This window comes from Salarias fasciatus, chromosome 23 (genome assembly GCF_902148845.1).
Source record: "Salarias fasciatus chromosome 23, fSalaFa1.1, whole genome shotgun sequence".
Taxonomy (NCBI): Eukaryota; Metazoa; Chordata; class Actinopteri; order Blenniiformes; family Blenniidae; genus Salarias; species Salarias fasciatus.
The window spans coordinates 7,213,545-7,229,360 of NC_043766.1; the positions used below are offsets into that span (position 1 = coordinate 7,213,545).

At 38.0% G+C, this 15,816-nt stretch overlaps 1 protein-coding gene across 6 annotated transcripts in view; it reads left to right on the forward strand.

The window, feature by feature from the left end:
• LOC115381725 (discs large homolog 1-like protein) overlaps nucleotides 1-15,816 on the forward strand; it is a 114,830-nt gene that overhangs the window by 77,799 nt on the left and 21,215 nt on the right. For all 6 annotated transcript variants that reach the window (XM_030083304.1, XM_030083299.1, XM_030083300.1 and 3 more), the window contains 2 exons: nucleotides 3,201-3,357; nucleotides 3,974-4,076. In XM_030083304.1, the coding sequence (XP_029939164.1) occupies nucleotides 3,201-3,357; nucleotides 3,974-4,076 (260 nt within the window). The remainder of the gene's footprint in view (nucleotides 1-3,200; nucleotides 3,358-3,973; nucleotides 4,077-15,816) is intronic.

Below are 15,816 nucleotides of genomic sequence, written 5' to 3' on the forward strand. Positions count from 1 at the left end.
CCAGTAAAAATTCAGTTGACATAAAATATTTTGGGACTCTATATTAAACTGTTCATGGTCTGAATATCATGAATCTTGACCAAGATAGAAATTTACGGCCTTTATGACAGAGTTGAATTGATTTTGTATGAATTGTCAGCTGCTGCCAGCTTTTTTTCTCCTGATAGAATGACTATAAATCTGTAAATCTATAAATCAAACAGGACATTTTTTTTTTCTTTGTCCTTGGCCTTTCCTTTATGGCTACCTCCATGTGCTTCTCTGAGGTTATTAGTTGCACTCATACACGCCTGTGACATGATTCTATCAAACCGAGTCCTAGAGAGACCAAAATACACCGTCTGACCTCAGGGCTTCATTCCCGCTTCTGCTGCTGCTGCTGCACGCGCGCGTGCGTGTGTGTGTGTGTGTGTGTCTGTGTCTGTGTCTGTGTGTGTGTATGTGTTTGTTTGGCAGTAAATGGCAGATGGCTCTGTGATTTTTGTCTGGCGTGTACACATGTACACACACACACACACACACACACACACACACACACATACACACACCACACATGCATACACACACACAGATACACTCTCTATGCTGCTCCACTGTCTTTAATCCATTTTAATGGAGGGATTATGGCCTATAACAACCCTCGTCACTCGACTGGCATCACCGTGGTTACCAGAACACGACTGATTTCGTCATAAAACTCCCGGCCAATCAGCGCTCTTTGATTATCATAAATCTGATAAGCTTCAGTCGGACTACAGAATGGTCATTTTGACATCTGCCCCTCTTTTCTGTGACAATTCTTCTCTCATTCTTTCATCTTTTGACACATGATCAGTCATGCAAAGTTATTATTTTTCTTTGTTCAAGTTTTTTTAAATTTTTTTTAATATATATCATTTTTGAAAAGGGATGCAATGCTTAAAAACATATTGGATAAATACAATGTGCCCCCCCCCCCCCACCCCCCCATATTTTGCTCCAACGAAGTCCCATCCCTGCAACAGTGTCACTGAATAATTCATTGATCAAACATATTACGAGTAATTACACATTCATACACATATTAATATAGCATATATAGTATAGTATAATATTCTTTTGGCCAAAGAATCTTATACTATTTGCAAACACAAAAAGGAACAGATACAAAAAGATTGTGAAATTAAGTAGTGATTGATTGCTATGAGTTATGATTACAGAACAACAATGATGTATTCAATTTTTTTCTATCTAAGTTGAAAATGGTTGCAATGTAACAAAATTACTGAGCACATCCTTTTGTATTGTTGCTCGTCTTCTTCATTATCAAATGATCTTTGGTCCATTGCTTAAGGTCCTTTGCTTAAGGTCAGCTTTCTGGCTAAAAGATGCGAAAGTTATCATATCTTGTGCTTGTTCATTGATATGTGTTTCTTCAAAAGCTTGTTAGAATACTGCAAGTTTGTTTACAATTAAGTATAAGAAATCAGATTTTGCAAGCTTTATCTCCTCTGGCATGTTGTTCATAGCCTGAGGTCATATGCTGCTTTTGAGCCTTGGTTTTGGAACAACAAGAAATGTCCTGCTTCAGTATTTAAGACTCTGTGCAGTTTTATAAAGGGTCAGCATTTCAGAAGGCAATGAATCTAAAATGAATGAATAAAATGAATTCTCAGCCACACGGCCAGCAGAGGGAGGTATGAGAGAGATGTATAGTTCATTCCTGACAAAAGGGATTTATATCGCGGTCCAATCTTTGGAGAATTTGGCTGTGAATTTGCTTTGCTTGCTCAAAGTAAGTGAACATTTTGTCAGATTTGCAAATGATAGTCTGTCTTGATGAAGGGAGACTGCATGAATTGAGGTCACTGAGGTGGGTGACTGTGCCTAAACATAACTGGAGACAGTTGATTTAAGTAATGTTATCACTTGTATCCCAATCTACAAATGAAAATACCACCACCTCATTAAGTAGACAAGTGAATAGAAATAGCATAGCAATAGAATAGAAAAAGCATGTACTAAGATTCTAAGAAAACTACGTATAATTCGAGTGGAAATCAATACTTTTATTTAGTAGCTTCTGTTTTCTATCAGGAGCAGAGGCTGCTATCAATGATGCCACAGCCTTTAAGGCAAAAACTGATTGATTTTTGACCAAATGCTTCCAAGTCAAACATAATTTTGTCATTAGATGTGATATGACACTTTTGAAGTCCAGATGCACCAATATAACTCATATTCTGTCTTTGCTTTGTCAGTTGTAGTTGTGTTTTTGCAGTTGTGAGACTTAGGGACTGTGGTTTAAGTAAATACTTCAAAGCATCTGGACTTATTGGATGTATTTTTTTCCTACTATATTAAATAAAATTATTAATAGCACAGGAAAAAAAAAACAAAACAAAATCTCGTAGACATGGCAGAATCACCATTTAAAGTAAAACTTCAGTTTTATTGAAACTTTTTAAAAGAAACACCTATGAAATCCTTCAAGCTTATGCCCAAACCGATGACTCACAACAAATATTTTTGCAGCTCCTTTGTCCCACAGGGTTTGGCGCTTTTATCAAGAAACTCACCCACACCGTAGTAAAACTACATAGATTTCAGATAAATTACTTTTTTTTCATGCATGCATTAAATATCATCGTTGGTTGTCAGAAATGATTCTGGTAATGAAAAGTTTCACCTTTGAAGATAATGACTACAAGATAAACTCCTCTAATCCTCTGAGTATTGCATTTAAATTTTAGACATAATGCCATTGTTGACATGGATGTGTTCTGTTTTCTTTCATGTTCATTCACTGTTTTATGAGTTGAAAGCAGTTTTAGATCTTCTAATAAAGTTGTTGGGTGTCTGCGTTTTGGAAAAATGAAATAACTGCAAGCTCTGACTGACTGCCATAGAACCAAGAAAGTGCAATGCTGACACCTGCTGGTCAAGATGGTGAATACTATTAATGCCAGTTTCTTTTCCTCATACTGTATATATACAGTATATATCACTTAGCAGTAATGGATAAATATCACAGCAGGACTCCATTTCCATTCATTATTTTATTTTATTTTTTTTTCACTGATGAATTTAGGAATTTACTACTTTTCTGAACTGATCCAAAGTATCAAAAATATATAAAAGCCAAAAAACTATCTAGTTTGCAGAGTCATTTTATCTTTCACCCTGATGCAATGTTTTTATTTGATTTGTGTTTTCTCCAGAGAACCTAGACGGGTGGTGCTGCAAAGGGGCTCTACAGGTCTGGGATTTAATATCGTCGGAGGAGAGGATGGAGAGGGAATCTTTATTTCCTTCATTCTTGCTGGTGGTCCAGCTGATCTCTGTGGTGAACTTCGTAAGGGAGATCGAATCCTGTCGGTATGTCTTCATTGCAAAATATAATGCAACTACTGACACTGTTTCTGTCATTGACTTATCTTATTGTTTTGTTTTGGTTAATGTATTGAAACACATTATGTCAGTTTAGTAGCGGAATCATCCATTTGTTTGTTGTCCCCATGGGCCCTTTGTGTGTGTATATGTGTGTGAGTGTATATCTGATGGTTTAAAAAACAAATATTTATTTGTCTTTTTTTAATCAACACATAGCACGCTTACAATGATTTGGGTTCTAACCAAACCATCTTATTCACACATCCCCAATCAGTTTCCACTAGTCTGTTGCAGCTGTTTTTGTGTTACATTAAGATGAAATATGGTTTAATTTTGCTCAAACTTAAGAAGATTTAAATCCTCATATTACTCAGATGCTGTAAATCCCTGCAGGATCCCTGTTTTATGTGTTTGTGCATGCACAGAATGACATCGAATGGTTTTCATTCCTGAAACAGGCCATTACAAAACACACAATCTCAACACCTTTGAGTTATTGACCCACTGAGCCGTGCTGCGATTTTAATCATTTTCTCCAGCTCAGTTTACATGTATTAGTATTGATCACTGCTGAGCTCCAATATTGTGTCTGTATGTGTAGGTCAATGGGGTGGACCTGTCCAGCGCAACACATGAGCAGGCAGCCGCAGCTCTGAAGAACGCAGGACAGAACGTCACCATAGTAGCACAGTACAGACCTGAGGGTGAGTACTGCAAATATGTTACTGATATTCATTCACCTGTTTGATAAAGTGAATTTGAAGAAGACACCTCGGCAAAATCACATTTTGGCTTGATAGAAAAGTTGGTGAAGTTTCATGGACTTTTTTCAGAGTGTGTGATGATATAGTGGACGTGTCTGTACTTTTTGTCCTGAATAATGTGTGACAGTGTCTTGTGGGCACAGCATCAGGTTACTTACTGCCAGGCAAGATTGTTGATAAAAACTAAACAAAAAAACAGCATGTGTGGGCAAAATGTTTTTTGTTATTTTTCTTAGAGATATGATTTTGTGTGGGCAGATTGAATAAAGGTTTAAAACCACCAGCCATTTTTATCTGTTATGCAATCCACAGATTAATCTCTCAGTCTTTGCATAACATTTAATGGAAAGAAAGATGTGATGCAGATTCATTATTCGTGCACATCTAAAGACAAATATTGCACTTCCACACAGTCTAAAAATTGGCATGTCTGTGTGACGACCCTCATTGCCATGTTTGTTGCATAACCATTGCAAATAAATGTAGAGCTTTAGAGTGTATGTGCTTGTTTACAAGTGATGTGATTGTCTGTGCTGCATCTGAAAAGCAGGAAATTATCAACACAGCTGCTCTTGCCCAGGGGAAATGTTTCAGTGTGTACTATGAACTGTATTATATCATACAAGGAGAAACTCATCCTTAAATCTAACCTTAACCATCATAGATAAACTGTGGCCATTTTACAAAAATGCTCACACTCCATATCCAATTTTAATAGTTTTTTTTTTTTTTTTTTTTTTTTTTTAATAACGGCAATTACAAACATGGCTTTCTTTGAAGGTGTAGTAATTGCTGTTCAGGCCTTCAGACATATTTTTGTCCTACTGTCTCGATAGCTGCGTCCAATAATGCTGTTTCCACATCAGATCATTATGTCTTGTAGTTGCAGCATCGTTGTCGAAGTCAGCTTGGATTGAAGGAATTCAGGATCTTGACTGTGACATGTTTAGTTCTACTGATACAGTTGCTGATCAAGTTTGTCCATCTGTTATTTCATGAGCAGTGTGAAGTCCTTCAAAAAGGTTATACCCGATAAATTACTCTGAAGAGTAAAAGAAAAAGAAATACCCCACGTTCTGTTTATTTCGCAGTTTGAATGTTTTTCTCACTTCTTTGTTTTATGTTATTATTTAGGATTTCTTGCTTTTGCTTGTCAAGGGCCAAACTAAATTAAATCCTGTCATATTTGACTCATACAACGTTCTTCCTAAAAAAGAGGTTTTATATATTTTTTCTTTATAGATGCTATCCTTTTGAAATGCATCACACATACTTTTAGGGTTCCTATGTTCAAAATGTGTTGCCACTCTCAAATAAATTATAACAAGCAAAAAAAAACAACACAAGATCTTAGCTCTCAAACTTGCAAAAGGCTCATTGATTTCTTTTATTGTTGTTCCACTGACTTGTTTTAGTTTGTAGTTTCATGTCAGATGCATTATCCATCTTTGTAGAGATATGGTAAAGATGGGAATAATCGGTTATATTAGCAATATAGCTGTTGAGAAAGTGTCTCTGTGCATATACTTACCTCTTCACATAATATTCATTACTGCAGACTGAAGAGACGTAAGCAAATGTAAAGCAGACAGGCAATATATACATCTCCAAATGAGGCTGAGACACTGCAGTCTCTTTAAAGCGTAACTGTAGCTGACACTGCAAGTTTGTGCTTCCCTTCACATTGCTGTGTACTCTTTTTGTAATTTTTTTTATTACAATATTGGCTACTCTCCATTTCACTGTTTTAATCATGTCCTATGCGCTCTGAATATTCTGCACTTCTAAAAGAAATATGGGACCAGGAGGTGTAAACACAATTAAACATGCAAATTTGAAAATATAAATTTAAATAAGAATAATGTACGATGCCAGTTTATGGATGTTGTCTTTGCAAGGATAAACAGATATAGCACAAATGGGTCCATCAACCTTTAAATCTTTGGTGAATTTCAGAAGACCATGAGATTAAACATTTGTGTAAAACAATGCCGCAAGTGTAGGTGAAATGAGACAAGTCATAACTTTAAGGCTCAGGACAAAGTGAGGACAAGACAAAACATCCTCTCCCCCGAGGTAAGACCCTCAGGCTCATCCTTGCAAACAGAGGCAGGCGCTGAGGTTCCCAGCAGGCGCCATCCATCCTGGATATATGTCTAATGGGAGTGACTGAGAGGGCTGTAACCATGGTAACCAGGTTACGAGTGCTGATTCGCTGAGGTCGCAGAGCGCTCTCCTGGTGAGGGACATCAGCACAACACACAAATCCAGACAGTTGAACAGGAGGTGTGTGACACTTTATGAATGTATGAACTGACTTTAAAGGGTGGGACATCTCATCAAATGTGACAGTTTATCTGAGCAAATATTTATCCTATTATATTATGTAGATTTTTCAATCTAACAGGATATCCAAGCATTTTTTTTTTAATTCAGGTGAAGCTGTGGTATTACACACCAGATTGTAACTCCTCAAAGTGCAAAATGAAATGTAGTTTCCAAGACACAAAATTATTTTTAATGATCTGAAACTGTTCAGTTATTTAATATCCCACAGGACATAAATAAAAACAATACCTTCTGTTATGATTGTTAAGTGGTTGATGTTGCAAAGATCTGCTCAAAATCCAATTTTGAGAACTTTGGTTTTCAAGAAGAGGAGGAGGAGAAAAAGGTCAGTCACGCGAGAATAAATGCATTTATAATTAAATGAAAGCACCAATTCAAAGGTGAAAGTTTATGTAGAAAAATAGTATTTTATTCGTGTCATTTGATAATCTCTATATGGGAAGCACTTTGCTTAAATACAGGGAAAATATGGTCGATTATCTCTAGTAAAAATGTAAACGCTATATACTGTTTGGTACTTTTGTGGAGTTTTAGCCAGCACCTTGAAATGGTGCATAAATTAAGACATCGCTCATATGGTGCATTAAATAGCCAAATTGATATAAGCTCACTTCATACCATTTCTGGGCAAAATTTATTAAGAAGTGGAGGACACTGTCAGAGTGTAATGGAGTTCCCTATGAGCTGCACTATGCAAATTTTTTGAATCTCATTGAAGTAGCATGCGCATGATGATATAATCCATACATCACACTGACCATGAGGAATGGATTCTGAATTCACAAAAGCTGTAATAGTGTGATATATGGTTTATGAATTCTAATCGAAGCCAGGAAAGTGTTGTTCAGTGAAGATCCTCAGTGGAGTTTCTTTTCAAGCACAAAAGCTGAATCAATTCTAGAAAAAAGAGAGAAATATCCAAACGTGAAACATGTATCTGGATTTAGCCATACCAGTACATGTCTCTAAGTAACACAGTTTGGCCTTTTTTCCCTAATGCTTTGCACTGAATATTATTTTATTTTGGGAAAATTTTAGTCATGTAAATTTGATGATATGAAATTCAAAACAAGCGTCTCTTTTTTTTTTGTCAAAAATTCCCTAAAGAGAAATACATTGCTTGTTTTGTGAATTACAAGTCATTGCATCTCTTTAATATTCACGTTTTGCACACTGCCCCACCTATGTAAAATAGATGTAAAGTCTGCATGTGGGTCAAATATGCACCCAAATGCAGAAGCACCACACAGGCAAAAACAGTGTCACTCTGTGGTTCTTCATCTTCTTCAGGGACGTCCAGTTTGACATTGTTGGTAAATGAAATGATACTGTCAAATTTAACAAATACACATGTTGAGAATACAGCAGTGTGAAATATGGAAATAAAAAAAATGCAAATATCATGTATTAAACCTTGTAATAACATTATGAAGCTGAGCTAGGATCAGCACCATGGACAGCTCCCAGATGTATGGACAGCTACTGGAAAGGTGGCTCACAACTCTCCACTCAAGAATGACTGCCTGAGAATTCATTACAAACAAACTTGTTTCTTGCTCCTTCAATGAGATCCAGCTCTGTTTGCTCACAATAAAAATAGTTGCTTGATACTTTAACAAAGAAAAAAAAAAAAAAAAGTGTTTTGGTTTTTGGAGGTTGGAGCCAGTCTCAGCTAACAAGACACATTGCATAGCGTAAGTCACCAGGCAATCAATCACACTAACTAACACTAGGAAATGTCATTAGCTACATTAGCTATCTGAAAATGTTTTTAGTCTAGGGTGAAGTTGAACTACTGATACAAAAGTCCCGGTAACCCAGAGAGACCATATAAACTCCAAAACAAAAATGTTCCTGAAATGTTGCTGTTGAAAAATGTTGTTCTGCTGGTATATTACTATTACATGATCTGTTTGACTGGCTTAGTACAGCTCTGCCACATATTTGTTTTTGTTGGATTCCACCGTGGAACAGTCATTATGTTTTCTATTTATCCATCTGGTCTCTAACAGAGGTTACAATGTTTTGAGTTTTCTGAAAATAGCCCATTAGAGGTTCTTCTGTGTCGTGACTCTCGTACAGGCCTCATTAGTGACTTTTCAATGAACCTTATATCAAACCTTCTGTCCATGCTGGGCTTCTGTGAGGAGTGTGCTTGTGTGTATGTGTGTGTGTATCCATCTGAGGTCCATGTTTGTCCCAATCCTGTGGCGTTAGCATGCGGTGACCAGCAGCGCTCCCTCTGTTTCACACACACACTTCCTGCCAATAAGAGAGGAACTCATAACAACTTTCACCAGGAGAGGAAAAGTGTCTGTGTGTGCAGGTCTCCTCCTGTTATTTATATTAAATATGGTGCCCGCTGTAGCCAAACAGTGCAGCACGACACAGAGCTGAACTGCATATGGTGTGTGTGTGTGTGTGTGTGTGTGTGTGTGTGTGTGTGTGTGTGTGTGTGTGTGTGTGTGTGTGTGTGTGTGTATGTTCTTGTATTTCTATCCTTGTCGGGCCCAAATGTCCCCACAAGGATAGCAAAACGTGGAACGACGTGCCTTGTGGGGACCTTTTTCCGGTCCTAAGTAGGAGAAACAGTGTTTTCTTGACCATGTTGTTGTTACTGAAAAAAGTAAAAGTGCAAAAACATTTCTTTAGGGTTAGGCTTTGTTGTGGTGTGGGTTAGGGTTAGGGTAAGGGTCAGGGTTAGGGGCTAGACATGAATGGGAGTCAATGGACGGTCCCCACAAGGATAGAAATACAAGACTGTGTGTGTGTGTGTGTGTGTGTGTGTGAGCATTTGAGAGACACGGCTGATTTTAGCTGATGCAGCAGATATAGATCTGTGTTTATTTGAAGAACAGCAGATGGCGTGCGTTTGTCTGTGAAAAGTTGTCATGCTGCATTAGTGCTGCCGGCGTCCCTCATCACATTTTAGGCTATTTTAAGTTAACTGATGGATGCACTTCCAGGTGTGTCCTTTTGGACCAGAATATGTCATAAATAGCTGTATCTGTTTGACTGTGGGATATGTACTTCTCAAGTATAGCAACTTCACTACCTTTCCCACAACAGCCATCTTCTTCAACTTGGAACTTAAAACACATGTTAGAAACATACATCGTGCAAAGTAAAGAATAAACTGTGTTTAATATTGTTCTGTCGGAAAATTGTGTAGAGGGAATTAAACATTTCTTTCAAATATCAGAAAAAGTCCCTAACACTGGAATTTCACCAGAGTGCAAAGTTAGTTATTTTCACAAGATTTTTTTATGTCAATTTTTATATCCCACATATGTAACTAATATTTATGAAGATAAGTGTCTAATACAGGATATAAATTAAGCAGGAGTGTAACAGTTTCTCTTTTTTTCAGTGAAATTTACCTAGTATCCCTAGTGACAATGGAATAGCACATTTTCTTTTTTAAAATAATTTTTACTACAAGCATGCTTGACATATCAAGCATATACTACTAAGACAACAGACCAAGTGAGTCTATACCAGCAATATTTCTTGTGTGCTGAATCTGCTAAAAACATACAATCTGTCCAACAGCTAATCATTAAATGAATTAAACTTTCCATGTCAACCACCATATTGTTTCTGCATTGTACAACCCTCAGCTTGCTGACATGGCTGTTGTTTGTCCTATCGAAAATAAATATCAGTTAACTTACTAAAAACAAACAAACAGAAAAACAAAGCAGCAGTACTGACCTTCACTGATGATACTCTACCATGCCAATAAGTTTTCTGATGTGGGCTTGTAATGCCTGCTGGATGACAGCAGTATTAGTCATTGGGATTACACACAACTGTCACTCACACACACACACACACACACACACACACACACACACACACACACACACACACACACACACACACAGAGGCGGTGTCTGTCAGCTGTAATACTGAGGTGATGTAGAGAGGATTATCTTCACTTCTGTTAGCTTGCTTATTACACTTGTGTGTGTGTGTTTGTGTGTGTGTGTGTGTGTGTGTGTGTGTGTGTGTGTGTGTGTGTCATGCATCAGTTGTGCAAAAGATTAACAGCAGCTCATTTTCTGGGCTTTCACACACAATGTTGTTGAAATATGACTGGCTGAATGCATTCAGTAAAAAGGGTTTTTCCTCCAATTTCACTTTATTGTCCTACTGTCTTTTGTTTTGTTTTGTTGTTTCTTCGTCTTCTTCTTACTCTCTATCATTCTTTCCCCACCTCTCAGTCACTCTCCTCCTTCTGTAGTGTCACTGGTCTCTGTGGTAATGGTCTGGCCTACCACACTAAGTGTGATCAAGGGGATTTGTCATCAAGTGATGTTGACAGGTTTGAGATTTTCAGGGTATCACATCTTTAAGATGATGCTGGTGTAACTGCAAAAATAATTAAATAAATTGGAATGAGACAATGAGCCTTTAATTGATTTCTCTTCCCTATTCTCCTCTGTTCTGCTGTCTCCTGTTATCTGATCTGTTAATCAATAACAATATGGATTACTCAAATGTGTTCCTTCAATTATTGATTACCCTTTTTACTGCTATATTTAGAACCAAGCACTCACTTATACTAATGTTTCTTCTTTTTTTTTTTTTAAAGAAAATAGTACTGTATTTAAAATCAAGGTTTGTTATTCCAATTTTGTGAGCCTAACTCACCCACCAGTGTCCAGATGCAAAAAAAATATTTTTATTCACTCTAACAGTGTCTGCATTTAAGATTTTATTTGCATTTACCTGTTAATACTTTGTCTCTTGTAGTCATGTGATGAAATATACATCGACCCTATAAATAAAACCCAGTACAGCTCACGTGATGAATGGGAGACATAGATAATGAGCTTTTATTTGTGTCCTTGGAGAAATTAGATTTTCTCCAGTAAATGTCCGCAAGAAGATGAAAGAGAATCTAAAAGAAAAACCTCAGACTTGAGAGTGTCTAATGGAGTTTTCTCACAAACAATGCCAGTAATGCTTTGTGTGCACCACATAGACAGCATCTTTTTTTTCTCAAAGGATGCATTTAATGATGCATTGTTCACATTCGTGTTTGCAAGCAAGTCGATTTCTTCTTTGTCTTTGTTGTCTACCATTTTTTTTTATGTTTTACTGCCCTTAATTGTGAATTAGAAGAACAATATGGAACTGCCAGCAGTGTGGTTTGGTGTAAACAACAACAGAATTGGTCCATCATGCAAAAAAAAAAAAAAAAAAAAAATCAGAGCACCTTCAGTTTCACTTAAGTCATAAAAAGTCAATCAGTAAAACCAAAACAAAAGTAACATAAAACAGAAGATGATTTTCTTCATCATAGCAGTTAATGGTTAGTAAAGCTGTTGAAAACAGCAAGAAACAGAAAAAAAAAACATTTTTGAAAGGAAAATATAGCAATGTTACAAAGCACACAACCCTGACGATGTGAGATGCCCGTCTCCAGTGGTTTTCTGCTGGAGAGCACACTGAAGCTGCACAGTGCAGAAACAGTCCCTGCCAGCTGCTGAATGGGGAAACAATGCTCCTCAAGGGAGGCAAGAGGAGAGGAGAGGAGAGGAGAGGAAAGGAGAGGAGAGGAGAGGAGGTAAATGAAAATGAGGGAGGGAATGTAAGCCTTAAAGCCATTAGTCTCTGTCATGTCCCCTCCCCCTCCTTTTTCCCAGTTTTCTCTCCTCCTCCTCACTTTTCCCTTCTCTATCTGCCTCCATTATGTCTTGTTTTATCCTTCCTTCTTCTTCCCATTCTCTCACTCTCTCCCTCCGTCTGTCTATCTGTCCCTGCATCTCTAGCTTGCTCTTAATCTTATAATGCTGCAGTGAGTTTATGTGTGTTGACAGAAAGAGCTGAATGTGGATCGCATAAAACTTCATATCATGTCATTTTTCATGTGTATTATCACCCGCAGGGAGATTAGGATTGCATTATGAAAGTATGTATCTTACTTTCACATACAGTAATTGTTCTTGTTATTATGTTTATTTTCAGCAAAGCAGGAGCAGGAGCTCAATATTTAGACATACTGAAGGGAAAAAAGGGACAAAAACCATGGATAGAAAGAGAGACAGATGGAGTCACAGACAAATGGAAACCATGCAGAGCAGAAAGAGATTAATTTCTTATACTTCTGAAGACAAATGCTGTTGTCTGTATTTTGCTGCTTCTTGATGAAATGGGCTGAAAATCCAATTTAGAAATATGAATGTTATTTAAGCTTCCCAAAAATCAATATTCAAAATGCTTGGTCAAGTTTGTGTGTGTGTGTGTGTGTGTGTGTGTGTGTGTGTGTGTGTGTGTGTGTGTGTGTGTGTGTGTGTGTGTGTGTGTGTGTGTGTGTGTGTGTGTGCGTGTGCACGTGCACATAGGCCATTTCCCTTGGCCAAAGTAGGGCAGGAGAGCCTGGCATCGACTCAGCTTCCTGCATGACTGACCTAAGGAAACGGTGTGTGTGTGTGTGTGTGTGTGTGTGTGTGTGTGTGTGTGTGTGTGTGTGTGTGTGTGTGTGCCTGCGTGCGTGTGTGTCTCCGCCCTAGAGCAAGCTGCTGTCAAAGGGGGGAGGAGCAAAATGAACACACCAGTGAACGAGAGCTGGAGTGTAGTAGAGAGAGAGAGAGAGAGAGTTAGCATCTGTTGTTTCTCTGGCAGCTGAGCAGCACTGGACTGATTTTACACACTCTCACACACGCGCACACATTTCTTTCCATATGCTACATGCACACGCCACATACCTACACACACTTTTACACATATACACACACTCACATACTCACGTGCTTCCACAGTGGCTTTCTCACAGGTTGAATGCAGCAAGGAGCCTGTGTTAGATTGCTCTTTCTTTGCTTTCTTTCTCACTCACATCTTGGGACTAATAAGCTTCAGACAAGCTCCGTCACACGCGGGCATGTTGATTTGAAAGCCATTGTGCCGGCATCACATCGTGGACGGTGAGGCTGCTGATGTGAGTACAGTTGACAGGTCGTCAAGATAGACAGACTGTAATTAAATGCCTTGTTACAGCTTGCCTCTAGCAGCATTGTTGCTTATTGATTGTTTATAAGTGTTTCAGCAACTTTTAACATAGTTGTGGTCACTCTAATGGAGGTCTAAGCCAAACTTACTGCAGTAACCTGTGATGCTTTGACATTTTATTATACTCAAATGAGCATTCATGCATGTCTATCATGTTGGCTCATGCACTCCTTTGCTCTAATAAGTTTGAAAGTGTAAGAGATTATAATGATGTAGGAAATCCACATATGTTCTCCTGTGGAATAGTGCTTTTGCGTTTTCTTCCTGTACTTTTGCTTGACCGCTACTTTTTGTAGCTTGAATGCTTGAACCACTGCAAAATGTTAGAGATCATAACTTCACTATTTTGCTCTGTAAACAGAAGATGATCAGAGCTGAATCCTTTGGCAAAGCACACTTCTTCTTATGTTATCACTCTTGCAGCACAGTCTTCTTTGCACACATCACAAACAATGTCTATATGCAATTGAATATTTTTCATTCCTAATTTGACTGTGCCTGATTGGATTTTGCTACAGTACATCTAAGCTTCATCAAAGTCATTTACCTTTTAGCTGTTTGCTCTCCTCTTTTTCTTTCCTCAATTTGTCTTACTCTGCTTTGCTTTTAATCGCTTAAATCAGGCTTGAGGCAATGTGAATTAGAAACTGTCAGAGGTGGTTTGATGTTCACGCTCCAGAAATGATTTTTTTTTTTTTTTTTTTTTTTTTTTTGAAATTCATCCTGGCTTCCTAAATATGCATATGTTGTCCCACCAGTGTGTAATTGATCAATAGATGTGATGAAAATGTCAGACTGGAGTCAGCAGCTCAGTGTTTATAAAGAAAGAACCAATGTGTTTTCAAATGTCACACTTTTTTTCTTAATTTAATGGAAAAGTGAGAGTCTAATTTCTATGTGGTGGGTTGAATGTGATTCATATTTTTTGTAATGTAATCCATGCTTCCTGCAAATATTAAGTTACTGAGTATTTCGGTGATTTCAGAGCTGTGAGTTTCTTCAGTATAGCTTACTAGTTTGTGTCAGTGTGTCAAATTAATTAATGTTTTGCAGGAAATGGGATGAGATGTGGGAGTTGTGGGCTCATTAGAGAGCCGAGGAAATAAGAAAAAAGAAAAAAAAATACCAGGATCCAGAGTCACTGCAGGTTACAGATCTGTGTTTGTGTGTGTGCATGTGTGTGTGTTTGCGCGTGTGTGTGCGTGCGTGCATGACCATATGTACCTCGAGTATGATTGAATTACTCAGGGTTAATTAGATTCTGTTGTCCACAGTAATGGTTCAGGAACACACACACACACACACACACACACACACACACACACATTTGGGGACATCTTCTTTCAGAGGGGCTTTTTCAGGCTTATTGCCAGCAGTGTTGTCATCTGTGTATTAGTTGTGAGGCTTCTGGGAAGCTGTGTGGTGTTAAGCAAAGTAGAGGATAGTCATTTAGGATTTATTACAAATATCTGTGGCTTGTTCAGCCATCCGCAATTCAAAATACTGCAGCTTTCTGTCAGCTGCTTGCTGGTTAGCGGTACACTTTTTGCTGAAGGTACAGTTGCCACTGCTGTGCAACAGCTAAAACATTAAATCTTTTGTGTATCCACTTTGTGCATTTACATAAATAATTTATATTTATAATCAAAGAGGAACACTGACATTTTTATGGCCACTAGAAACAAAATGGGTCAGAAACTAAAGTGTTTGTTCTGCATTTAGCAGAATGATACTAAAGCACAGGGCAGCTGTGCTGAGTGTATGAGCAAATCATTGCACTTTGCATTGATTGGCCAACCGGTTGCTCTCTCGCAATTTACTACTTGTCATTCAAGGGAGATGAGTATACAGTTGTTCCTGGCAATTAAACTAAAAGTGCGGTTGTGTGTATGTGTGGGTCTGAGCGGGGAAAAAATGCAATGCGTGCTGTGTGATTTAATTAGTGCTACGGTGTGCAAGGGTGACAATGCAATTGCAAACAAATCAGTCATTCTGTTGGAAATGTGCTTCGATTCCAGTTAGTTTTCAATACATCTGGCATATTTCAGCAAAACAGCAAATAAAAAAAAAAAGATTAATATTATTAAACAGAATGATTCACCAATGATGCTGTGTGACACGACTGCTGAGTCTGTTGAAGATGTGTGATTGTCCCGCCTGACCGTTGATGATTGTAATATGATCAGGGTCCAACTATTGAATGGGTCCCCCTTTTGTTGCCAAAACAGGTTTCATCCAGACAGGAAAGTACTACACTGGACTTCCATAGGTGTGCTGTGGTATCTGGCACAAGATGTGAGCAGCAGATCCTTTA